Source organism: Chiloscyllium punctatum, chromosome 17, assembly GCF_047496795.1.
Source record: "Chiloscyllium punctatum isolate Juve2018m chromosome 17, sChiPun1.3, whole genome shotgun sequence".
Taxonomy (NCBI): domain Eukaryota; kingdom Metazoa; phylum Chordata; class Chondrichthyes; order Orectolobiformes; family Hemiscylliidae; genus Chiloscyllium; species Chiloscyllium punctatum.
Window position 1 is genome coordinate 77,877,161 of NC_092755.1, and position 27,637 is coordinate 77,904,797.

The 27,637-nt window shown below is 41.8% G+C and overlaps 2 protein-coding genes and 1 non-coding gene across 16 annotated transcripts in view; all 3 read left to right on the top strand.

Annotated features, from left to right (window-relative positions):
* The window catches only part of LOC140488035 (M-phase phosphoprotein 9), a 102,002-nt gene extending 100,987 nt beyond the window's left edge, over positions 1-1,015 (top strand). For all 11 annotated transcript variants that reach the window (XM_072587627.1, XM_072587625.1, XM_072587624.1 and 8 more), the window contains one exon: positions 423-1,015. In XM_072587627.1, coding sequence (XP_072443728.1) covers positions 423-524 — 102 coding nt within the window. In that variant the 3' untranslated portion in view covers positions 525-1,015. The remainder of the gene's footprint in view (positions 1-422) is intronic.
* A 5,430-nt stretch (positions 1,016-6,445) lies between these two features.
* Positions 6,446-27,637, top strand: part of pitpnm2 (phosphatidylinositol transfer protein, membrane-associated 2) — a 474,817-nt gene continuing 453,625 nt past the window's right edge. For 2 of the 4 annotated variants that reach the window (XM_072587642.1, XM_072587647.1), the window contains exon 1: positions 6,446-6,663. The gene's annotated coding sequence lies outside the window, so the exon portion shown is untranslated. The remainder of the gene's footprint in view (positions 6,664-27,637) is intronic. The other 2 variants (XM_072587648.1, XM_072587649.1) reach the window with 1 other exon arrangement.
* On the top strand, positions 14,871-14,943 carry trnaf-gaa (transfer RNA phenylalanine (anticodon GAA)). Its single transcript has one exon. It is a non-coding gene; the product is annotated as a tRNA-Phe (tRNA).

Genomic DNA, 27,637 nt, shown 5'->3' on the forward strand with positions numbered 1-27,637 from the left:
CTTGAGGGGAATTTGTATGTCAACAAATAATCAGATATATATGTAATAGCTGTAAAATACTTTTGGTTCAAACATTTTAAAAAGCCTGTGACAATTTTTAACTTCCATTTTCTAACTACCTAAATGATCTTTGTGGAAGATGCAGATAGGTAATATCTGTAGTTTGAATTTCAGGGAAAACATGCAGTGAACTGTGTATAAAATAAACCCATTTTCTCAGAAATGTAACTTGGTTGAAACAATTTGAAAAGCCTAAACCTGTCTGATCTCAATTACCTGTCCTAGTGGAATTGGGGGAACAGATCGTCCTCTTATCACAAAAGACATCTTGCACGTTTACACCATATATATATGTATATACACACACATGAATGTACATAAGTTTGCATTATGTACTGCTATAATTTGAACTGTTTTCACAGGAAGCTTTGGAAGATCGTTTAGAAAAAATCAATCGAGATCTAGGATCAATCCGTATGACATTGAAGCGGTTTCATATTTTACGAACTTCTGCAAATTTGTAAGCTGTTTCCTGCTCTTATTTGACCAAATCATTACTTGCACTAAAACTACATGTATATGCACATTTCTCATTGATAAAAGATGGGTTTATTTTGGAATATTGAAACTGAATGATGGCCTTAATATGTGTGTCTATATATTAGAGGTCACACTGTAAGTGTAACAAAATATTCTGTGCCTTTTTTACGAATGTAGTCATAACGTACTAGTTTTGTGAATTAAAAATTAGAACCAAATCCCTACAAGATATATTTTAGTATTGTTTAGAGAATGCACAATATCTGTACTTTTGTATTGGATGTAGTTCATATAGAGTGGTTACTGCTTGTAAAACCTCCACTGAGATGTAAAATGTAACCAAATATTTTGAAGACGTGGGAGTTTTGTTTCTCAGAATTTTTTAACATTTTATATTCAATGTTGCAATACATTTTCTTGAACTAATTTTTCCAAAAAAAAATAAAAGTGAAGTTAAATAAACTTGTAGCTTAAACCTTGTTGCAATGAAGTGTCTTAATTCAAAGAGGATATCTTGAAAGAAAAAGCTACATATTTATCTACTTTTTGGTTCCTGCAGCAAGTTTTGTAGAATCTGTGAAAGTGATGCCAATATCTTTAACAGTGTTAACATCACTCAATCTCCAAGTTTCTTTCTAATTACTAAACCAGGTTAGGCTTTCTTTTGTTTGGCCAACCAGGTTTGAGTATATAATATCATAAAATGAAATTTGGGCAACTTATTAAAAATTGAATGCCGATACTAGAATGACTGCTTTTCGTGCTGCAAGAACCGCACACGTGAATCACAGCAACATTCTCATCTACTTGATAGTGATGATGGATTAAGCAACCAATGAGGAAGTGATTCTCCACATAGTGTTTCTTACATTCACTTACTGTATCCAGTTATTAGGTTTTTTTATTTATTCATGGGATGTGGATGTCACTACCAGGCCAGTTTTTATTGCCCATCCCTAATTGCCCAGAGGGCATTTGAAAGTCAAACACATTTGCTGTGGGTCTTGAGTCATATGTAGGCCAGACCAGGTAAGGCTGGCAGATTTCTTTCCCCAAAGGACACTAGTGAACCAGATGGGTTTTCTAACAATCAACTATCAGTGGTTATTAAGAGTATAGCTCATAATCCCAGATGTTTTGGTTATCAAATTAAAATTCCACCGTCTACCATGGTGCACTTTGAACCTGGGTCCCCAGAACATGACGTACGTCTCTGGATTAATATTCTAGCAATAATACCATTAGGATTAATGTGGATTTCTTCCGCCCTCATAAAAACCATTTAGTTTAGTTCACTCAGTTGACATGATGCAACTCGGTGTACTTTACACCAAATCCGTGAGCTCTATTAACTTATTTGCTGTAGAGCTGAGGCTTGCGAACCTTAAACCATGAACCATTGCCTCCCTAGCTTAATTGTTGCTGAGCAGCAATGATACTGGAAATGCAGCTGACAATATGGAAATTTATCCATGTGTGTAAAATACACTGGAAAGAGTTCATAAATCCAATCCATCTACCAACTAGATAGATGAACAGGAATTGATGTAAGGGCATTACCATCAGAGTATTGGATGACTTTATGATAATGGAGGGTAAAATGTTGGATTCTATCCAGGAGTGCATTGGAACAGTCAAACCTAGTGATAATGGCATGATTAAGGGTTTTTAGCAGTGGTGTGGGGAGGATTGATGAAAAGGTGGTCTTTGCTTGTAACACAGATGCGCATGCATAGTAGCAGAAGTGGGTACTGCAGATGCTGACGATTAGAGTGGTGCTGAAAAAGCACAGCAGGTCAGGCAGCATCCGAGGAGCAGGAGAATTGACTTTTCAGTAAAAAGCCCTTCATCAGGAATGAGCCTCTGCTGTGTTTTTCCAGCACCACTGTAATCTTAACTGTATGCATAGTGACCAATCAACTTGGATTTTGTTGGATTGTATCAGAATTTGACCTCTACTTTTCTGCACAGTTGTCTCAGGCTGCTGTTTTTTTTCTGGATTCCTCTGGGCAGTAACTGAGAAGTCTGTTTAAGGTTTCTCCTTGCCATTGCCTGTGGCAGAGGGTGTCAGAGTGAGGTGTAAATATCTGAGAGTGGGAATGCAAATGTGACTCATTCAGAAGTACATGCTGACCTCATTTCAGAAGCCCTGGATTTGATAGATCAGTTGAAACAGATAAGTTTTTGGGGGTGTAATGTTGGACTGGGATGGACAAAGTTAAAGATCACACGACACCAGGTTACAGTCCAACCGGTTATTTGGAAGCACTAACGTTTGGGGTGCTGCTCCTTCATCAGGTGGTTGTGGAGTACTCCAAAAGCTAGTGCTTCCAAATAAACTTGTTGGACTGCAAACAGATAAGGGTAGTCTTGTGTTTGAACCGTATGTTTTGAAGGAGTCCTATCGGTCATTGGACTCTAGATCCTTTATTTGTTCAGCTGGTGTAGTTTTTCTTTTCAGTTGGATGTTTGCTTATGGATTAACTTGGTGAAAATTAGGATTTCATTTCTTCTCTTTGACTTTTAAGATGAATTGAAAAATCTGCATCTCAGTTGAATACTGAACCATGTTGTCAGCCTTAAATAGCAGCTGACTCATACTGAGGGGAGCGTAAGTTCAAATTTTTCTCCGAGATTTGAACTATAATTTGAGATGACTGATTAGTACAGTACTGAGAGTGTGCTCCCCATTGGGAGGCTTGTATTTGGAATAAGATGAAGCCCCCTCAGTAGATGTAAATGATCACATTTGATGAACAAGAATGTTCTCCTCTGTCTTGGCCAATACTTATCCCTTAAACAATATTCACAATGATCAGTTTTCAGAAATATTGTTGTTTGTGGGTCCTTGCTATGTACAAATTGTCTTTTGGAATCCCTAACTGATAGCAGTGACTGTGGTTCAAACATTATTTAATTAGCTAAACAACACACTGAGACCTGAAAAATGAAAGACTCAATATACATGGCTGTTTTTACATGGCTTATGAAGGTCCTCATTATTAGGTTGTTTAATTATAAAGAATGATGACTTATTTGGCCCTGAACCAAGAGAGGAAATGAATAAACTGTCAAAACAAAATAAAGGTTTGTATTCTTCAATAGATTGTGAAGAAAACTTTTTAAAGTATGCAGTTGTTTTATTTTAATTGGCTACTTCACATGTTAACTTTAAAACAAAGTTTTAAAAGTTATGAAATTAATTTAGGTGTACAACACTTTACAACTTTACATTTTACAGCCATTCAGTTCTTCATGTCTGTTCTGACTTTATAGACCATGATGATCACCTCCTTTGCATTTTCCTATTACTTCCCTCTTCATTATTGATAATCAGATACTAGATTTCTACTCTGAAAATACTCAATAACTACGCCTCCACAGCTATATGGGGTAGAGAATAACTTTGTATTAAATGGTTTGCTCATTATTCTGAAACTCTGTTCCCATGTTCTAGAATCCCAGGTGAAACATCCATAATGCATCATGCTATCTAGCCCTTTAAGAATTTTGTCTGTTTCAGTTAGATTACCTGTCATCCTTCAAAGTCATCGAGAATACAATTGCTGGAAATGATTGCCAGACTACTCAGAACCCTTGGCATCATGGTAGCCCACCAACACACTAAAACAGCAGCTAATGAACTTGAAAGACCTATACAGACAACAAATAAAACTAATGTTATTTACAAAATACTGTGCAATAACTGTAACAAACACTACATTGGACAAACAGGCAGAAAACTAGCCACCAGAATACACAAACAACAACTCGCCACAAAATGACATGACCCTCTCTCCCTAGTATCCTTATATACAGATAAGCAAGGACACCACTTTGACTGGGACAACACATCCATCCTAGGACAAACCAAACAGAGACATGTATGAGAATTCCTAGAAGCATGGCATTCCAACTAGAACTCTTATCAACAAACACATTGACTTGGGCTCCATTTATCACTCCCTGAGGAAAAGAACAGGAAATGACATCACCATAGGAAGTAACATCACCAAAGAAACCCAAACATATAAATACAAAGCAGACCACCAGAGAATGTGGTGGAGGCTGGTACAATTGCAACATTTAAGAGGCATTTGGATGGATAGATGGACAGGAAGGATTTGGAGGGATATGGGCTGGGTGCTGGCAGGTGGGACTAGATTAGGTTGGGATATCTGGTCGGCATGGATGGGTTGGACTGAAGGGTCTGTTTCCATGCTGTATGACTCTGTACTTCATCCAGAGACTCACTGAAGATGCCATCTAGTATGGTGATGAAATGTTTAAATGTGAACCTTCCAGCTCAGCGAGCAAACCTACATCCAGAATACAATTGCTCCTTAGGACAGTCCTGCACCTCAGGAGTTAATCTGGCGAACCTGGACTGCTCATACTCCATGGCAAAGCTATACTCCCCTGAGTAGGGGGACCAAAACAGTTTCACCACGATTTTGGACAACTGAAGTGAAACATTTTCACTTATGTATAGTAAATCCTCTTGTAATAAATGCCAACATAGCATTTACCTTCTTAATTGCTTACTGTACTTGCATGTTGGCTTTCAGTGATTTATGAACAATGATACTCAAGTTCTTTTGGAAAATGACACTCCCTTATCTCTCACCATCTAAGAAAAATTCAGCACCTCAGTTCCTCCTACCAAAGTAGATAACTTCACACTTTTCTATTCTGTACTCTATCTACTATGTTTTTGCCATATCATTTAGCCTCTCTAAACTCACTTCAAACCAACACACATTCTGCCTGGTTTTGTGTCATGAGCAAAATTAGAAAAATATACGTCAGAATGTAGAACAGTACTGAACAGTACAGACCCTTCAGCCCTCATTTTATCCTACTGGAAGATCAAACATATTGTTAGGTGCATTAGTCAGATGGAAATGTGTCTGTGTGGGTTATTCTTTGGAGGGTTGGTGTGGACTTGTTGGGCCGAAGGGCCTGTTTCCACACTCTAGGTAATCTAATCTAATGAGTTGAGGTCATTCCATGATACTGTCTGCAACATTTTGGATGTAAGTTTGCTTGCTGAGCTGGAAGTTTCATTTTCTGATGTTTTGTCACCATACTAGGTAATATCATCAGTGAGGCTCTGGTGAAGCACTGGTGTTAGGTTTCCTTGGGTTGGTGCCACCATTAGGTTGATGACATAATGTCTGAAAATGAACCTTCCAGCTCAGCAAGCAAACTTGCATCCATAAGCTCAACCTGAGCTACAAATGTTCTCAAAACTTGCTGTCTGCAATATTTTCTAGATTCACACTTCAGATGGGTCCTTAGTGCATTCTTAGCTTTATAAATATTCAGACTTGAACAATAACAATTAGGCAAAGCCTCCTTAAATTACTGTGGACATTTCAGGGGTAGTACACTTTTCAAAAATTGTGTAGGCCTTGGAAAGGGTGCGGAGATTTGGGAAATGCTATTAGGGATGATGTATTTACAATAGGGGGAGACACTTGGAATGGTCTGAATTGCTTTCGTTTGGGAAGGTTCCTATATGTGTGTGGACGTTCTGAAAGAGACCACCAAATACTTGCGCTTTTTCAGTCTTTATTCATACCCAACAACTTTTGCTTTTCGGTTTCCAAAAATTTGTCCAACTTTCTTTTGAAGGTTACTGTTGCACTTGCTTCCATTGCTCTGTGCATTGCACATCGTAACTGATCGTATTTAAAAAGTCAGACTCATCATTTCCCTTTGCTTGTTGTCGGTGGTATATAATCTGTGCTTTCTGATTATTAAGCCTCCTGATCTTTGGGGTTTTGTCCCAATTCCGCACTCCCAATTGTGATCAACCTTCCCAAATCTGCGGTGCTGTGACACTGCCTGTTGATGCTGTTGCATTGAAGACTCCTGCGCTGCAGGTGGCGCTGTCCTCCCGGGGAGGAGCCGCCGCCGCCGCCGCCTCCGGCAGTTGGTCGGAGGGACTCTGGACTGTACGGTGAGGGGGACGGGAGTCTCCACAGCGGTGAACCGGACTGACACATCTCGGTGTGAGTGGACGGAAAGGGTGAAGGGCAGTATGAGTGAAGCGGCCTGGCGAGGACGTCCCGCAGCTCGCGCGGGCTGGCGGGCGGAGTGTCTCCGGGAGGTGAGGAGGTGAGCGCACTGTGTTTTACTGGGAAAGAGAGACGCCGGAGTTGGGGGTAAAGCGGCCCCGGCACGCGGCACCCGCGCTCGTGACTGTCAGTTACCTTTAAAATTAAATCAAAATGGGAACACCCCCCCCCCCCCCCCCCCCACATCGCCGGGGTCACAGTGTGAGTGTGGGATACCCCCACCACAGGGGGGGGGCGTCGGTGAGAGTGTGGGACCACCACCACCACCCCCCCCCAACACCCCACCCCCATCACCCCCAACACACCCCCATCACCCCCAACACCCCACCCCCATCACCCCCCACCCCACCCCCATCACCCCCCCCAACACCCCACCCCCATCACCCCCCCCAACACCCCACCCCCATCACCCCCAACACCCCACCCCCATCACCCCCCACCCCACCCCCATCACCCCCCCCAACACCCCACCCCCATCACCCCACCCCACCCCCATCACCCCCCACCCCACCCCCATCACCCCCCACCCCCCCCCCCCATCACCCCCCACCCCCCCCCCCCATCACCCCCCACCCCCCCCCCCATCACCCCCATCATCCCCCCCCCATCACCCCCAACACACCCCCATCACCCCACCCCCATCACCCCACCCCCATCACCCCACCCCCATCACCCCACCCCCATCATCACCCCATCACCCCCCCCTCACCCCCATTCCCCCTCACCCCCCCACCCCCCCACCCCCCCACCCCCAGGGGTGAGTCAGGAGTATGGACCCCCCCCCCCCTCCTTTCCTGGGGTGAAGCATGAGTATGGGATGGAGCTGCCTCTGGTGGCTCCCTCCAGTCAACAGTCTGCTGTCCAGGTGAAGGTGGTGAGCCTTGTCCTGTACCTGGAGTCTATTAAAGTAACCGTGACAGAACTGAAAATCCATCAGTATTCCCTGGAGCAATTAATTTCCCATGCCCATGGCAAGGGCTGAGAAGGTATGCTGGGTAGGTGACTTCAATGTCTGTGACACTGTGGTTCAGCAGCACCACTACTGAGTGACTGAATCCTAAGGGACGTAGTTGCTAGGTTGGATCTGTGGAAGATGTTGAAGCAAAATCATTTTTGCCCTCATCCTCACCAACTGCCTACGCAGATGCATTTGGACATAGCTATGTTTGTGACCATTGCACAATCCTTGTGGCAACAAACATGACAAATGTAGCCAGGAGTATGCCATTCAGCCCCTCAATCCTGTCCTGCCATTTAACAAGATTAAAGCTGATTTGCTCCAAGCCTTAAATCCTAATTCTTGCCAGCTTTCATGCTTCAATTTCTCTTTCATAGTTGTCAGCTTTCTAATACTTAAAACATCTGTCCTTCACCTTTTTAAGTTCGTTATGATCTGGCTACTGGGGTTAAGAATTCTAGGCAATCATTGTTCTCAGGGAGAACAAATTCCTTTGCAATGTAATTTTAAATGAGTATCCCCTTGTTCTGTCAGTGTGTTCATTAGTTTTGAGATTCCTCTGATAGTGGAAGCATTATCTCAAATCTATCCTGTCAAGCCTCAAATCTATCCTCAGAATCTTGTATGTTTCAACCTTCATTCTTCTAAATTTGAATTAATAAAGACTTAAACTGTTTAGTAGTTCTTAGTAAGCCAACCCTTTCATCCCAGGAATCAGGTAGGTGAACCTCATTTGAACTGCCTCCCATGCCAGTATATTCTTTTTAAATGCGGGATGAAATCTATGTGCAGTACTCCAGGTGGGCCCTCACCAACACACTGTATAATTGTAACTGGACTTTCCTATTTTAAAGAGGTAAAAACAATGATTGCAGATGCTGGAAACCAGATTCTGGATTAATGGTACTGGAAGAGCACAGCAGTTCAGGCAGCATCCAAGGAGCTGTGAAATCGACGTTTCGGGCAAAAGCCCTTCATCAGGAATAAAAGAAGAGAGCCTGAAGCGTGGAGAGAGAAGCTAGAGGAGGGTGAGGGTGGGGAGAAAGTAGCATAGAGTACAATAGGTCAGCGAGGAGGGGGTGGAGTGGATAGGTGGAAAAGGAGATAGGCAGGTAGGACAAGTCCGGACAAGTCATAGGGACAGTGTTGAGCTGGAAGTTTGGAACTAGGGTAAGGTGGGGGAAGGGGAAATGAGGAAACTGGTGAAGTCCACCTTGATGCCCTGGGGTTGAAGCGTTCCGCGGCGGAAGATGAGGCGTTCTTCCTCCAGGCGTCTGGTGGTGAGGGAACGGTGGTGAAGGAGGCCCAGGACCTCCATGTCCTCGGCAGAGTGGGAGGAGGATTTGAAACGTTGGGCCACAGGGCGGTGTCCCGGAGGTGTTCCCTAAAGCGCTGTGCTAGGAGGCGCCCAGTCTCCCCAATGTAGAGGAGACCGCATCGGGAGCAATGGATACAATAAATGATATTAGTGGATGTGCAGGTAAAACTTTGGGTGTGGAAGGCTCCTTTAGGGCCTTAGACAGAGATGAGGGAGGTGCTGTGGGCACAGGTTTACAATTCGTGCGGTGGCAGGGGAAGGTGCCAGGATGGAAGGTTGGGTTGTGGGAGGGCGTGGACCTGACCAGGTAGTCACGGAGGGAACGGTCTTTGCGGAAGGCAGAAAGGTGTGGGGAGGGAAATATATCCTTTGTGGTGGGGTCTTTTGACAGTACCCTTCCACCGACACACACATTTGTTTGGCTGAACTGGTCCTCACCCTCCACCCTCTCCTCCCTGACCCATCACCTTCATCCCCTCCCCCACTCACTCATTGTACTCTATGCTACTTTCTCCCCACCCCCACCCTCCTCTAGCTTCTCTCTCCACGCTTCAGGCTCTCTGCCTTTATTCCTGATGAAGGGCTTTTGCTGCAGATTCCCAATGTCCTCAGCACAACATGCCCTCCCACCTGGTTTTGTATTGTCAGCAAATTTGGAGATATCACATAATGTCCTCTATTCTGAATTAATATAGAAAATAAATATTTGAAGCTCTAAGACTTATCCTAATGGCAGTCCAGTAGCTATATCTTTCCAACCTGAAAAATTAATCAGGACTCTTCCTTCTGTGTTAACCAATCCACAATCCATACTCCTACATTATCTCTAATACTTTGAGCTCCTATGTCGTTCAATAATTTGGCACCTTAAAACAATGTAAAATTCCAACCGATTTTACAGACAAGAACAGGAAAGATAATTCCCTTGGTTGGAATGTTTAGACCCAAAGGTCATAGTCTCAGGATATTGGACTGATCATTTCGGACTGAATCATACGGCATGGAACCAGTCTCTTTGGTCCATGCCAACCAGGTTTCCCAAATTAAACTAGTCCCATTTGCCTGGGTTTGGTCCATTTCCTTCTAAATCTTTCCTATTCATCTAGTTGTCCAAACGTCTAAGAGTCGCAAACCTGTGGAATACACGACTGCAGAAGACTGTGGAGACCAAGTCACTAAATATATTCAATTCAGAGATCAGTAGATTTTTAGATTTTGAAGACGCCAAGGGGAGAAAGTAGGAATATGGCATTGAGATAGAGGATCATATTGAATGGAGAAGCAGGCTCAAAGGGCCAAATAGCCAATCCTGCTAGTTTGTGTTTCTTATGAATGCCTTTTGGAAAATCCAAACACACTGCATCTACCTGTTCTTTTTTGTCAATTTTGCTTGATATCTCCTCAAGGAATTCCAATAAATTTGTCAAACATTATTTCCCTTTCACAGAATCATATTGACTTTGTTTAATTGCATTAAGCTTTTCTATATGTACAAATACTATCTATATTAATAATGGACTCAAGCATTTTCCTAATGGCAGGTGTTGGGTTAACTGACTTATAGTTTTCAATTTTCTGTTTCCCTCACTTCTTGAATATGGGTGTCACATTAGTAGTTTCCAAATCTGAAGCAACGTTCCTTGAATCCAGTAAATTCAGGGAAATTTTGATCAATGCCTCCGTTATCTCTGCAGCCTCTTCCTTTAAAACCTTCGGATGCAGGCATCGGATTTTATGAATAGGAAGGGTTTACAGGGATATGGGCCAAATGCTGGCAAATGAAACTAGGGTCTGTGTTGTACATCTGTACAGCTGCAACGTGCCCGTCCAACTCCTATCCTCAATATGCTGACAATATCTTCACTATCCTGTCTATCTGGAACTCCACTTTTAAGGAACTCTGAACCTGCACTTTGAGGTTTCTCTGTTCGGCAACTCTCCCTAGGACCTAATCTTTAAGTCTGTAAGTCGTGTCCTGATTTGTCCTACCAAAATGCAGCACCTTGCATTTATCTAAATTAAACTCCATTTGCCGTTCCTGGGCCCATCAAATGCTCATATTTGCTAAGTGTTTTGTTGTCCTGCCTATGTTGTTAGTATCTTCCTTTCCCACTCTTCAGTTTTTCTTCAGTGCAGAAGAGATGCTCTTCTCGTTGGTTCCAGGTATGTGATATAACCTTTTATGATTCTGTCTTTGCTGCAGTGAACAGTCTTGTATACCCCAACAATGCTACTGTTACTTCAACAACAACATCTGTCTGTCTCTGTGTGTCTGTCTCTCTCTCTCTCTGTATTTCCCCCCCCCCCCGACACGTACATATTTTATATATATATATACACTTAAATGATCCTGTAATGTTACAGTGTTGGCTCATCTTCCCTGCAGTCTATCCCTTCCATCACACCAGGAACAAGAACCTCATTTCTGTTGTATAAGGGAACTGGCTGAGGTTCCTCTGAAGCTAAATTCTGGCCTCCTATTCTGCCTCACTTACAGTCATGCTGTATTGTCCTGAGTATTTGATGTAATTAATCAGGAATGCCTCCTGAAATATGGTGTTCCAGTGCTACCTCCCCTCCCTCATGTATTTCAATATCTACAGCTCAACAAGTCTCAGCCTGGATTTCTGGAGCAGCCAACACTTGCTGCAGAAGTGGTCACCCTGCATCATACTGACTCCTATGGGTACTGTTTACCACAGATGCAACACATCTCCTGCTTAGCCATTTCTATTATTTCAATAATTTAATTTAGATATTAAATATTTTAAAGGTGAATCTCTTAACTGCATTCTTCAGCTGTGCTAACATCTCCTGCTTTGGTCAACAGAAAACTTGGAAGATCTCTATCTGTTACCTACCTGTTTTCCTGTGGTGTCATATTTTGGCTTTCATAGGAAGACACAACTTGAAGAGGTGGCTCTGAGCTACCCATTTGTGTCTCCTGCTATTGCTGCCTTTCTAATGCAGGTCTGCTGTTCTCTTTATGAAGTTGCTGATCCATTGTTTGAAAGGTCCATTCTTTTTATGAAAGTGCTATACCTTGCACTTTTTAGTCTTGATCAGTCTGGTTCATAGTGATACTCACTGTTGCACGCTGTTCCCAGTCTGTTTCACTGCGATGCTGACTGCTGTGCACACCTCCCAGTCTACTTCATAGTGATGCTAACTGCTGTGCAGTCTTCCCAGCATGCTTCAAAGTGATACTGACTGTTCCTTCTAATTTTTTTTCTGCTGATCTGACCTCTGAGGTCCATCCATGGTAACAGCTTCAGAAACTGGAAGTCAATGCTGGTCAGTATGGCTTAAACGAAACTTTGCTCCCAGTCATCATTGTAGTGATACGGACTGCTGCAAACTCTGTCCAGTCTCAAGTTCACTTTGAGGAATGCCCTCCATTGTGTTGTGTGACATTACCAACATTCTAAAGGAGTATGGACAAGGATGTTCAGTGGTTATGCCTACATGTACTGTCATGGGCAGATTAGTGAAGATGACGTCAAGTAGTTTTCCCTTTTTAGATTCCCACCTGCCACAGCCTCAATCTAGAAGTTATGTCTTTCAGGTGATTTGGTCAGCTCAGACAGTTATGGTGCTTCCTGGCCATTCTTGGTGATGTACACTTAAGTCCTCCCCAAGCTGGTGTTCAGCATGGAAAACTTCCCATTAGTGTAAAACACGTTCAATACAATAGATGAATACCCCAGATTTTGTGGTTGTACTGACAGTTTAAGAATGCAAAGATAGCAACCTCCAGCATCTCATCAGGTGCAGTACAATGTGGCAATCCATGCGTGGTTGTCAACCATTCCCTGCTTCATAGGGAGCACAGTTGAAGCCTTGGCACATGAAAAATTTGTATTCTTAGTCTCAATGTGAACACTGTTAATTTTACACTTTGAATGCAATGTAACTGTCTATTAAAATTCAGTTACTGTTGAACACCCTTTCTGGCTCTGAAAAGCTAATGTATACATGTCAGATGTTTCCCAATCTATGCAAAAACTTTCCAGATTTTTCAAATAAGTTTATAATATTTTAGTTTTCATGTTCCCCAATTTTCTTTTGCTGTAAAATGAGAAAAAGTGACAACCTTTTACTTTCTGACTTGTAGCATTTGATTTTTCACTGATTAACTGTTTAGCCTGCTTGATGATTCATTGTTGCTGGATACCAGTGCTCCCCTCCAACTGAAAGCAGAATAAAATTAACATTGGGAAATGGGAACTAGAGACTGCTAGATCTTATGTCGGCAGATTTTTTTTTCATGGTCTGCAATTACTGGCTAAAAAGTCTGGGCCAGTGTTTTTTCTTTTAAACTGCTTTAATTTTGTTTTTGAGTTTTTACCAATTGCATCAACTGCTGTTGTGAAACAGTTTTTGGGTGTCTGTTATTTGACATAAGAAGAGAATTAAATTTTAAATTTGCTTTGGCTTTTTTTTTGTCATTGGCTAAATTTTGATGAAGTAGATGGGGCTTTAAAAGTATCTATACCCCATTTCTCAAGACTCTGGACTCAAGAAATATAAAGAAGCCTTAAATGAATTTTCGTTGCCATTATTGTCATTTTATTGAGTTCAAACAGTGTATTTTCAGTGACATTTTTATTTTGAAATTCTGACCAGGAAATAAACTTTGATAATCTCATGAACAGATTGGAGATCAGTTGATTTTCTGCCTTGGGAGAGAAACTGTTCCTGTCTCGAGCAAAACCAAATTTGAATGTTTTATCTGATAAGGCCAGCTTTATTTAGGAACAAGCTAAGTGCAGTACATTTGCTTTGAATTTAGTAGACTTTGTAGTTGTAGAAAAGGCTATTTGGCAGCATTTAAGTTCAGCACAAATCTGTTTCCACCTCTCTCCATCCCACCACTTTAACACAGCTTTATTTTCTCTCTCATGAACTGATCTAGCTCCATCTTAAATGCATCAGTGCTGTTTTCCACACCAGCTCCTGTAGTAATGCATTCCACATTCTCACCTTCAGGAGTATGAATAGTTTCTTTTACAATCTTGATTTAATACTATCTTGAATTTATAACTCAAATTATGGGCTTGACAACTGGAAATATCACATTTTTATATCCATCTTGTTAAACCTTTTAGAGTCATAAAGGCATCTGTTAGGTGCTCCTAATCTTTCTGTCTTCTAGAGATTTTCTCAGGTCTGTGAAACTAGGACTGGGCTGCAAACATGAGCCTATAAATGTTGGCTCCTCATGTTTGGGCTCTAAGCCTTTTCCAATTGCATTGTATTTTCATGAGAAAGGGTAGTTGTTGTATACTTGAGATTTTCAAATTATTATTTTAACAAAAACTATCATTTTCCTCAAAATAAACTTGTATGAGTGGTATATAACCACACAATATTTATGGCTAATGCCTTTGGTTTCAGGAACAGGTTCTACGGTTATGGCAATTATTGCTTCTAGTGTCGCTGAGATGATGAATGATTCTGAATGTGCTATTAGAAACTTTTATGATGAGAATCATTAGCCAAAAACATTTTTCATCTATGCTTCTTAAGTTAAAGTTTGTTTTAAAAGTAACTTTATTGAAACTAAATATAGTATATCAAAAAAAAATTCCACTCATCACAAGCTGTTACAAAAAGGCAAATAAAAAGAAACCCTTTGGTTTCGTCTTATTGTCTTTAATTCAAAGTAGGAATGTGCTGTTTTTATGTTCAATATAGTTCACCATTCTTGTACCTTTTCCAAACATGCTTAACATAATTCATGCAAATTGATACAAAGTATTATAATTCGGAGTTCTATTTTAAATGTTGATTTCTTTCTTTCTTTTGATACATAATTCAAGACGTACTTTATTTACTGTATAAACATATTAACCATTTTACCAGAGACTTCTGGTACTTTACTCTATATTTGGTTTAGAAATGTTTAAGTCTTGCAGTTTTATTTTGGACTTATTTTGTTTCTACATTTTCCTCTGTAATGGGAGAAATAGCTGAAATAACTCAGTTGGGAAAGTGTTAGACTGAAGATCTAAAAGTCCTTGGTTCAATTCCGGGTTTCAGCAGAATAAGCAATACCTTTCCCTTTTGGTACTGGGGAAGTGATGGCCTATTGATGTTATTGCTAGACTGTTAATGCAGAAACTCAGTTAATGTTCTGGGAATTCGGATTCAAATCCTGCCATGGCAAATGGTGGAATTTGAATTCAATAAATACCTATAATAAAGAGTCTAATAATGGCAATGAAACCATTATTTATTGTTAGAAAAAAAAAGGTTTATTAATTTCCTTTTAAGGAAGGAAACTGCAGCCCTTACCTGGACTGTCCAAATGTTACTCCAGATTCCGTAGTAATGTGATTAACACTTAACTCCCCTCTGGGGATGGGTAACAAATGCTGACCTTGCCATGCAGGAATAAAAGGAAAGGAGCTTTTTCCTTCATCGCACAAAGTATTCAGTACAAGAGTTGGCAGGCCATATCACAGTTGTGTATTGGACTTTGGTTTGGCCACATTTGGAATACTGCGTACAGTTCTGGTCCCCACATTACCAAAAGGATGTGGATGCTTTGGAGAGGGTGCAAAGGAGGTTCACCAGGATGTTGCCTGGTATGGAGGGCACTAGCTATGAAGGGAGGTTGAGTAGATTAGGATTATTTTCATTAGAAAGATGGAGGTTGAGGGGGACCTGATTTGAGGTCTATAAAATCATGAGACATATAGACAGGGTTGAAAAATGTGGTGCTGGAAAAACACAGCAGGCCAGGCAGCATCTGAGGAACAGGAGAATCAACATTTGGGGCATAAGACCTCCTTCAGGGCTTATGCCCAAAACGTCGATTCTTCTGCTCCTCGGATGCTGCCTGGCCTGCTGTGTATTTTCAGCACCACATTTTTCAACTCTGGTTTCCAGCATCTGCAGTCCTCACTTTCTCCATATCGACAGGGTGGATAGCAAGAAGCTTTTTCCCAGACTGAGGATCTCAATTACTAGGGGTCACTAGTTCAACGTGAGAGGGGAAAAGTTTCAAGGAAATATGGGTAGAAAATTCTTTACTCAGAGGATGGTGAGTGCCTTGAATGCATTGCCAGCGGAAGTGGTAGAGGCGAGTGCGATAGCATCACTTAAGATGTATCTAGACAGATACATCAATGGGCCAGGAGCAGAGGGGTGCAGATCCTTAGAAAATAGGTGACAGGTTTAGATAGAAGATATAGATTGGTGCAGGCTTGGAGGGCCAAAGGGCCTGTTCCTGTGCTGTAATGTTCTTTGTTGTTTGTTCTGTAGGGAGAGGCTGAATCGGCTGGGGCTGTTTTTTCCTGGCGCAGTAGAGGCTGAGAGATGACCTTATAGAGTTTTATGAAATCTTGAGGGGCATGGATAGGATAAATAGACTCCCCCTGGGTTGGCGGAGTCCAGAACTAGAGGGCATAGGTTTTGGGTGAGAAGGGAAAGCTTTAAAAGGGACATCAGGAGCAACCTTTTTCCACCTAAATAGTGGTGTGTGTATGGGATGAGCTGCCAGAGCGAGTGGTGGAGATTGGTACAATTGCAACATTTCAAAGGTATCTGGATGGGTATATGAATAGGAAGGGTTTAGAGGGATATGAGTGAAGTGCTAGTAAATGGGTCTAGGTTAGATTGGGATATCTAGTCGGCATGGGCGCGTTGGACCGAAGTGTCCGTTTATGTGCTGTACACCTGTATGACTCTGTGAGAGACCTATACCCAAGTGGGAGAGTCTGTGCATTCGGCCAAGAAGAAACAAGTACCCCAATGGCAGCTGATGCATTCAGGAGAGAACGATAGTACACTGTTAACGTGAAAGGAAAGTTATGCCTATTGACGCTGCTGATGAACAAATTAGTGCCAGCAACACATGAATCTTTGATACAATAACCATTTATAAGACTGTAAGATATAGGAGCAGAATTAGGTCATTCGGCTCATCAAGTCTGCTCTGCCAAGGCTGATATGTTTCTCAACCCTATTCTCCCACCTCATAATCCTTAATCTCTTCACTAATCAAGAACCTATCTCTCTCTCTGTTTTAAGTACATCCAATGACTATGCTTACGCAGCTGTCTGTGACAGTGAGTTCCACAGAATAACCATCCTCTGGCTGAATAAATCTCTCCTCATCTCAGTTCCAACTTGTTGTCCCTTTGCTCTGAGGCTGTGCCCTCAGGTCCTAGTCTCTCCTATCAGTAGGAACATCTCCACATCTGCTCTATTCTGGCCTCCGTATTCTGTAAATTTCAATCAGATCCCCCCTCATCCTTCTAAACTCCATTGAGTACAGACTCAAAGTTGTCAACCATATGACTAGCTCTTCATCCTGGAGTCATTGTTGTAAACATCCTCTGAACTCCCTCCAAAGCCAGCACATCCTTCCTTAAAAATGGGGCCCAAAACTGCTCGCAATATTCCAAATGCAAGCTCATCAGTATTGCTCTTGTATTCTAACCCTCTTGAAATCAATGCTAATATTGCATTTGCCTTCCTAACTGCTAAATGAACCTGCATGTTAACCTTGAAAGAATCCTGACCTAGTATTCCTAAGTCCATTAGTGCTACAGATTTCCAAAACCTTTTGCCGTTTAGAAAATAATTTACGGCTCTATTCCGATCACAGTGTAAAACCTCACAATTTCTCTCTGTATTCTACCTGCCTTTTCTTTACACACTTGCCTAACAGGTCTAAGTTCTTCTGCAGCCTCCCTATTTTCTCAACATAACCTGTTCCTCCGCCTATCTTTGTGTCATCTGCAAACTCAGCAAAAATGCCCTTTGTTCCTTTTGTCCACATCATTGATGTATAATGTGAACACTTGTGATCCCGATATTGACCCCTGTGGAACTTCACGTTACCAGCTGCCATCTTGGAAAAGACCCCTTTATCCTCAATACTCTACCTATGCCAGTACCTTTCTTCTAAATCCAGGGGTTGTTATTTTATTCAGCAGTGTCCTCTGCAGGACCTTATCGAAGGCCTTCTGGAAATCCAAATAGACCACGTCCATAGACTGTCCTTTGTCTAACTTGCTGTTTTACCACCTCAAAGAATTCTCAGACTTGGCAGGCGTGACATCCCCTTGACAAAGCTGTACTGACTCAGCCCTATTTTATCACTCACTTCCAGGTACTCCGTGATCTCATCCTTAATAAACTCTAAAACCTTAGCAGTGACTGAGGTCAGGATCACCAGCCTTTAGTTTCCTATCTCCTGCCTCCTTCTCCTCTTAAACAGGGGTGTTACATTAGGCATTTTACAAGACCCTGAGGATGGCAGATGGAGTTTAACTTTGATAAATGTGAGGTACTGCATTTTGGTAGAACAAACAAAGGCAAGACTTACACAATAAGTTGTAGAGCTCTGGGTGGTATTGCAGAGCATTGAGACCTAGGGGTTCAGGTACGTAATGCTTTGAAATTTGCATCGCAAATAGGATGGTTAAGAAGGTGTGTGGCATGCTTGCCTTCATTGTTGAGACCTTTGAGTTGGGACATCATGTTGACGTTGTACAGACATTGGTGAGGCCTCATCAGGAGTACAGTGTACTGTTTTGGATGTCATGTTATTGGAAAGATGTTGTTAAATTGGAGAGGGTTCAGCAAAGATTTACCAGAATGTTTCTGGGTATGGAGGGTTTGATTAATAAAAATAGGCTAGATGGGCTGGGACTTCTTCACTGCACCGTAGGAAGACTATAAACCTTATAGACGTTTATAAAATTGTGAGGGGTATAGAAAAGGTGAATAGCAAAGGTCTTTTTCTCTGCAGTGGGGAGTTCAAAACCAGGGGACATACTTTTAAGGTGGCAAGTGAAAAATTTAAAAAGGACGTAGGGGTCAACTTGTTTTACCTAGAATATTTTGTGTGTGGAATGAACTGTCAGTGGTAGTGGTAGATGTGGGTATAGTCACACCTTTTAAAAGGCATCTGGATAGATACATGAATAGCAAAGGTTTAGAGGGATATAGCTGTATGCCAAATGGAGGCAGTGGGAATAGTTTAGTTTGGGAACATGGTTGACGTGGACTACTTGGATCAAAGGATCTGCTGTATGACTCCTGATTCCTGAAAGATCGCCATCAATGTCTCCACTTATTCTGCAGGTGTCTCCTTCTGAACCCTCGGGTGTAGCCCACCCTGTCTGGTGATTTATCCACCTTCAGACCTTGCAGCTTCCCCAGCACCTTCTCCTTAGTGATGGTCACTATACTCACCTCTCCTCCCTGACTCTCTCTCTTTTTAAGGTCTGGCATGCTACTTGGGTCTTCTACCATGAATGCTAATGCAAAGTGCCGATTCGGTTCCTCCACCATTTCTTTGTTCCCTGTTCTAATTCTCTAGCCTCGTTTTCTGGCATCCAATGTCCATTCTTGCCTCTCTTACTTTTTAGATATCTATTAAAAAAACTCGAGCAATCTTCTTTTATATTCCTTCCTAGCTTACTCTCATATTTCATCTTCTCCATCCTGTTTCTTTTACAGTTATCCTGGTTTTTAATGGCCTTCCAATCCTCTGGATTCCCACTAACTTTCACCGCATTGTATGCTTTATCTTTTGCTTTCCTGCTGTCTCTGACTTCCCCTTGTCAGCTATGGTTGCCTCATCCCCTCTCCCTCTTTCTTGGGATGAATTTCTGCTGTGTCTCCCAAATTGCCCCTCAGGAACCCTTTCCCTTGTTGGTGCATGGTCTTCCCTATTAGCTGCCCTTCCCAGAAGAGCTTCTTATGTAACTCAAATGCAGATTTACTCCTGATTAAGTACTATGCAATACACTTTTGTTTATCAAGACTGTGCCTTTTTTCTGCCAAAGAGTTTATGTTGGTGTCCTTCCTCACTGTGCCAATAACTTAACATGAATATCGATAAGTATGGTTGATGACAGTGAATTGGCCTAGAATATCTCAAATGGTTCTGATGGCAATGACCACACATATGGCAAGAATCAGCTGTTTTGCTGTGGATCTGAAATTGCTTGTAACCCAGACAAATATATTACTGATCCGTTCTGAAGACAGGTCACTGGACTTGAAATTTTAACTCTGCTTTCTCTCAGCAGGTCTGGCAGCATCAATAGAGTTTTTCCAGAAATTTCTGTTTTTGTTTCTGGTATTAATGAATCAAATGGACTTTTATGATATTGATAGATTCATTTATGTCGACACTGATGATGTGCTTTAAATTCCAGATTTGTTACTTGCATTTAAATTCCTCCAGCTACAATGGTGTGATTTGAACCCTGTTCCCCTGGTTATTAGTATGGCTCTCTGGCCTGTTTATTGGTGCTGCGCTCCTTCAGTACTGCACTGGAGGATTATCCTGGTGTAGATATTAAAACCAGAACTTAGTGTTCACTTCAACATGCCGCTCTTTGTGAATTGGTGCTGAAATAAATATAGTTTCACCAGTTTTGTACTTTTTGTCAAGACTGAACTGTCTCCAGATTGGAAAGACAATTTGACCAAATACCTGAGTTGAAGAATATTCTTGATATGAGATTTGTGTGCTGAGTAACGGAGGAAGATACTGGTTGGTCGGCTACAGTGCTCCAGCATCCTACCTGCCATGTAAAGTTTGGATGATGTTTTTGATTATTGAGATTTCTCACGATCTTTAAATCAAATTTAATAATTTGACATCCTAATCATTATATTGTACCATTCAGAAGCAATAAGAAGAGTTAGGTTCCCAGAAGAATGTTTTCTGAAACTCCACAGCTTATGCTGGCCGCGCCTGTTCGATTACCAGCATATTCTGTTGCCAAATTAGTTCTCTCCCCCTCTCAGTAATTTATCCATAATCCTGAGTCTGAACCTTGCATTATACCCTCACCTGAGGAATTTTGTTGAGCACGTTTTGAAGGTTAAAGTCAACTGCATCTGCTGTTGCAGCTATTCACTCACTAGCTCACCTTTCCTTTCAAATACATCTTCAGTTTGTGAAATATTTGTGCGATTGTTTATCAGCCTTTTTGCATCTGCGACTACTCTGTATGTTTGCAATTGGATGTGTTAGGCATAATGTCAATAAGACAGCAACCTATATTACTAACAAATGAATTAGGAAAATACTTAAGCACTGTGACCTTTTATACAAATTATAGCTCATAAGGAGAGAAAAAGATTTCTCATTACTTCAGCTGTCTCTATTTTGATCTTGTGCTGCTTACTAGTGATCATGAATTTAATGCAGCCTGTGACACCAGTGTTTTTATTAAAATCAAATGTTCCAGAGACCCACTTGTTATTGGCAGTGGCTTTAAGCACAATGAATGCCCTCAATACTCTAGAGGTTTGGAATGCTGTTGTAATGTCATTGTGCTCTGAGATTGCAATGACATTGCCTTGTGTATGCACATTGGTTTCTCTGTGTATCTATGAAGTAAGGATATGTGCTGCTGGTTTGCAAGGTGATCAGCTTCACAAAAAACAAATGAAATGGCAAGTGACAAATTCAAGCCTCTTTCTCAAAAACTGAGCTTAAGTGTTAAAGCAGCTTTAAGGGATGTGCAAGAATTCCATTTCCACGGCTTTGGCTGCAGGCCATAATGCTAGTGATGAGGAGAAGAGACATAATTTGCCTTGGGAATTGGTAAAGCGCAACCTTGTTTGTCCTAGTCTTCATGTACTGGCACATTCTGTTTCTCCTGGCTATTTACAGTCATAATATGTGCTTTGAATCTGCATTTGCTTTTAAGCCTCACATTTTATTAAATATACAGGAACTCTGGTAGTGCAGTGGTAGTGATTCTGCCTCTGGGCCAGAAAGCCCAGGTTCAGTCCCACCTGCTCCAGAGGTGTGTTGTAACATGTCTGAACAGGTTGATTAAAAATATCTATGATCAAGTATATAGAAACAGGCCATTTGGCACAACTTGTTTATGCTTCATACGAGCCTCCTTTTACCCTCATTCACCCAACCCAACCAACACGCCATTAGGTGCTTGTTTAACCTCATAAATGCACCATCCTATTTGTTTCAACACCTATCAGTTGGTAGTGAGTTCCACAATCTTGCCACTCTCCTAAATTCTCTACAGGATTTATGAATTAACAGTTGGCCTCTAGTTCTGCTATCCCCAATGATAGAAACACCTTTTATGTTTGTCCTGTTAAACCCCTTCATAATTTTAAATAACTTGTGTTAAAACACCTTTTGGGCATTTTACTTCGGGAGAAGAGAACCCCAACTCTTACAGTCATTAAAGTCATGGTCAAAGAATGGGAAAAAGAGGTACAGGTAGTGCTGTTCACCCAGTTGCTACATACTCAATGTGCTCCCTGCTGCACTGCTTTTAAGGCCATGACAGTAAAATCTGCCTTGGACACCAGTGGAATAAATTGTTTGTCTGCATTGACTTCAGCGAAAACGGTAATCTGTTTTAAGTTTGATTAGTAAAGGGATCAAGGGTTACAGGGTGAAGGCAGGAGAATGGGATTGAGAAACATATTAGCTGCGATCAAATGATGGAGCAGCCTTGCTGTGCAAAAATGGCTTAACTCTGTTCCCATTTCTTATGGTCTTATGATGATCAAGGCAGAGTGTAAAACAGGCAGGTGATTTCTTGTTGCTACTATGTGCTATGATCCAAGGGTAGTTTTGCTTCAGTTGTCTTGTCATTGAGGATATGAGCTACTTGACTTTTCTCATGAGGTATTCTTGATGACCCTGTGTAATCTTGTAACTATGATCAGGAATAAAGAAAGACGGACAGGAGCTGATATATTACAGTGGAAATCAAATTGAAATCAGGAATTGAGCCGACATCTCACTGTGCTAAAATGCACCACGAGTTGCCCCTTCACATGACCTAGAATAATGTCTTAAATCTACTACTGGTCCTTCGCTAGATATTTGTCAGCCAGAACATCCATGTAAATCAGTTAGGTAGCTGTAGAGAAATAGGGATGTTTGTCTTTTTTTGTTTTTGTTATGATGCTCGTGAAATTTGTTGTAATGGGAGATCAGTTGTAACTAGTAAAGATGGCTTGATATTTCAGATAAACAAATTGGTTCGCCCTCATTTGTGGGTTAGTTCACCAGGAATTTAGAATGACATCGTTAACTATTGGGGAGAAAATTAGCTTGGGGCTTAGGGTGATAAAGGTGTATAAATCAGGGAAGGGAACTGTGATATACTTGAACGAATTAACATTGAGAGGGAAGAGGTATTATCAATTTTAACAGGAATAAAGTTGGATTCAGCCTCAGGCCCTGATGAGATGTATCCCAGGCTGTTGGTGGAGGTGAGCAAGGAGATTGTACGAGCTCTGACATTAATTTCAGACTCTTGCAGTTTTAGGAGGGGTACCTGAGGACAACTAACATAGTACCATTATTCAAGAACGTTGGTTGGAATGAACCAAGAAACTACTAGAAAGTCAGTTAATCGTTCGTAGGGAAACTATTGGAAAAAAATTCTGAGACACAGAATTAATCTTGACTTGGAAAGGCAAGGATTAATCAATGATAGTTAGCATGATTTCTTCAAATGTCTAACAAATTTGATTTTTTTTTTGAGGAGGTAAGTGTGTAGTTGAGGGTCGTGTAATGGACATAATCTGTACAGACTTCAGCGAGGCTTTTGACATGGTCTCGCATAGAAAGCTAAGAGCCCATGGGATCCAAAGTAGTTTGGCAAATTGGATTCACATTGGCTGATAGGGAGCAGAGAGTGATGATCAGAGGGTGTTTTTGTGATTGGAAACCTGACTTGATGCTGAGTCACTTACTGTTTCTTGTGTATATAAATGATCTTGATATGGATGTTTGAGATATTATCATTATAGTATAGGCTTCAAGGATGATATGAAAATTGGTGATGTGGTAAAGCCTTAGACTACAGGACAGTATAGGTGGGCTGCCTACATTGGCTGAACAGTGGCAAATGGAATTTAATCCTGAAAAGTGTGAGGTGACGTGTTTTAGGAGGATTAACAAAGCAAGGGAGTACATGTCGAGTGCTTGGACTCTGCAGAGGATCAAAGGGACCTTGGTGTGCATGTCCATTGATCATTGAGGGCAGCAGGGCAGGTAGGTAAGGCAGTTGAGGTATTTGGGACACTTTTTTTCGTTTATTAATCAAGGCATTCAAGAGCAAGGAGATTGTGATGGAGCTCTATGATATGTTGATTAGAATGTTCTTATAATATATTAACAATGTTAGTTAGGCTATACCTGGAATACTGTGTGCAGTTCTGGTCACCACACTTAGGAACGATGTGATTTGTATGAGAGACTGTGCAGAGTAGGTTAAGCAGGATGTTGGTTATTATTTCCTTCAAGTAGCGAAGGCTGAAGGAAGAGTTGATTGAGGTATACAAAGTTCTAAAGACTATAGAACATGTAGATGGGGAGAAACATTTCTCTTTAGTCAGAGGGTCAATAACCAGAAAGCACAGTTATATATTAAGGAGCAGCAGTTTTAGAGGTGATTTGAAGAGAATATTTTTCACCCAGTGGGCGATGGTTATCTAGAAGTAAAAGACTGGTAGAGGCAAGAACCCATAAGACATTTATGAAGTATTTAGATGAGCATAGAACACTTATAAAACATTACAGTGCAGTACAGGCCCTTCGGCCCTTGATGTTGCGCTGACCTGTCATACCAATCTGAAGCCCATCTAACCTACACTATTCTATGTATGTCCATATGTTTATCCAATGACAACTTAAATGTACTTAAAGTTGGCGAATCTACTGCTGTTGCAGGCAAAGCATTCCATACTCTTACTGCTCTCTGTGTAAAGACACTACGTCTGACATCTGTTCTATATCTATCACCCCTCAATTTAAAGCTATGCCCTCTCATACTCTCAGTCACCATACTTGGAAAATGGCTCTCCCTGTCCACCCTATCTAACCGTCTGATTATCTTATATGTCTCTATTAAGTCACCTCTCAACCTCCTTCTCTCCAACGAAAACAGCCTCAAGTCCCTCAGCCTTTCCTTGTAAGACCCCCCTCCATACCAGGCAACATCCTAGTAAATCTCCTCTGCACCCTTTCCAAAGCTTCCACATCCTTCTTATAATGCGGTGACCAGAACTGTACACAATACTCCAAGTGCAGCCGCACCAGAGTTTTGGACAGCTGCAGCATAACCTCATGGTTCCGGAACTCGATCCCTCTATTAATAAAAGCTAAAACACTGTATGCCGCCTTAACAACCCTGTCAACCTGGGTGGCAACTTTCAAGGATCTGTGTACCTGGACACCGAGATCTCTCTGCTCAACTACACTACCAAGAATCTTACCATTAGCCCAGTACTTTGCATTCCGGTTACTCCAACCAAAGTGAATCACCTCACACTTGTCCGCATTAAACTCCATTTGCCACCTCTCAGCCCAGCTCTGCAGCTTATCTATGTCTCACTATCCACAACTCCACTGATCTTAGTGTCATCTGTGAATTTACTAACCCACCCTTCTACGCCCTCATCCAAGTTGTTGATAAAAATGATGAACAGCAGTGGACCCAACACTGACCCTTGCGGTACGCCACTAGTAACTGGACTCCAGGATGAACATTTCCCATCAACCACCACCTTCTGTCGTCTTTCAGCAAGCCAATTAGTGATCCAAACTACTATATCTCCCACAATCCCATTCCTCCGCATTTTGTACAATAACCTACTTTGGGGAACCTTATCGAATGCTTTGCTGAAATCCATATACACCACCTCAACCGGTTTACTCTCATCTACCTGTTTGGTCATCTTCTCAAAGAACTCTAAGGTTTGTGAGGCACGAGCTACCCTTCACAAAACCGTGCTGACTATTCCTAATCAAATTATTCTTTTCTAGATGATTATAAATCCTATCTCTTATAACCTTTTCCAACACTTTACCAACAACTGAAGTAAGGCTCACTGGCCTATAATTACCAGGGTTGTCTCTACTCCCCTTCTTGAACAGGGGAACCGCATTTGCTATCCTCTAGTCTTCTGGCACTATTCCTGTAGACAATGACAATTTAAAGATCAATGTCAAAGGCTCAGCAATCTCCTCCCTGGCTTCCTAGAGGATCCTAGGGTAAATCCCATCTGGCCCAGGGGATATTTCTATTTTCACACTCTGCAGGATTTCTAATACCTCTTCCTTGTAAACCTCAATCCCACCTAGTCTAGTAACCTGTATCTCAGTATTCTCCTCGAAAACATTGTCGTTTTCTAGAGGGAATACTGTCGAAAAATATTCATTTAGTGCTTCCCTTATCTCCCCTGACTCCCCACACAACATCACACTACTGTCCTTGATTGGCCCTCATCTTACTCTCGTCATTCTGTTATTCCTTAAAAACCTATAAAAAGCCTTAGGGTTTACCCTGATCCTATCCGCCAACAACTTCTCATGTCTTCTCCTGACTCTTCTGAGCTTTCTCTTTAAGCCTTTCCTGGCTACCTTTGTAATCTTCAAGTGCCCTAATGCCTTCACATTTCATCCTAACATAAGCTGCCTTCTTCCTCTTGATCAGAGATTCCACTGGCTTCGTAAACCATGGCTCCTGTGCTCTACAGTTTCCTCCCTGTCTGACAGGTACATACTTATCTAGGACACACAGTAGCTTTTCCTTGAATAAGCTCCACATTTCTAATGTGCCCATCCCCTGCAGTTTCCATCCCCATCCTATGCTTCCTAAATCTTGCCTAACCGCATCATAATTGCCTTTCCCCCAGTTGTAACTCTTGCCCAGTGGTATACACTTATCCCTTTCTATCACTAAAGTAAACGTAACAGAATTGTGATCGCTGTCACCAAAGTGCTTACCTCCAAGTCTAACACCTGGCTGGGCTTGTTATACAGTACCAAATCTAATGTGGCTTCACCCCTTGTTGGCCTGTCTACATACTGTGTCAGGAAGCCCTCCTGCACACACTGGTCAAAAACTGACCCATCTATCGTACTCGTACTATAGTGTTCCCAGTCAATATTTGGAAAGTTGAAATCTCCCATGACAACTACCTTGTCTCTCTCACTCCTATCGAGAATCATCTTTGCTATCCTTTCCCCTACATCTCTGGAAATATTCGGAGGCCTATAGAAAACTCCCAACAGGGTGACCTCTCCTTTCCTGTTTCCAACCTCAGTCCATACTACCTCAGTTGACGAGTCCTCTAACTCCTTTCTGCAACTGCAATACTGTCCTTGACCAACAATGCCACACCTCCCCCTCTTTTACCATCTTCTCTGTTCTGACTGAAATATCTAAATCCTGGAACCTGCAACAACCATTCCTGTCCCTGCTCTATCCATGTCTCCAAAATGGCCACAACATTCATGTCCCAGGTACCAACCCATGCTGCAAGTTCATCCACCTTATTCCCGATGCTCCTTGCGTTGAAGTAAGTTCAAATCAACTTCCTGCTTGCCAGTGCCATCTTGTATCCCTGAAACTTGATTTTGGACCTCCATACTCTCAACTTTTTCTATACTCTCAACTTTTTCTATACTATCCCTACTGGATTAGTTTAAACCCACCCCAATAGCCTTAGCGAATTCCTCCTCCACCCCCCCCCCCCCCCCAGGATATTGGTACCCCTCTGGTTCAGATGAAGACCATCCTGCTTGTTGAGGTCCCACCTGCACAGAAAGAGCCCCAATTATCCAAGAATCCAAAACCCACCCTCCTGCACCATCCCTGTAGCCATGTATTCAACTCCTCTCTCTCTCTCCCTATTCCTTGCCTCACTAGCACTTGGCACGGGCAACAAACCAGAGACGACAACTCTGTTCGTCCTTGC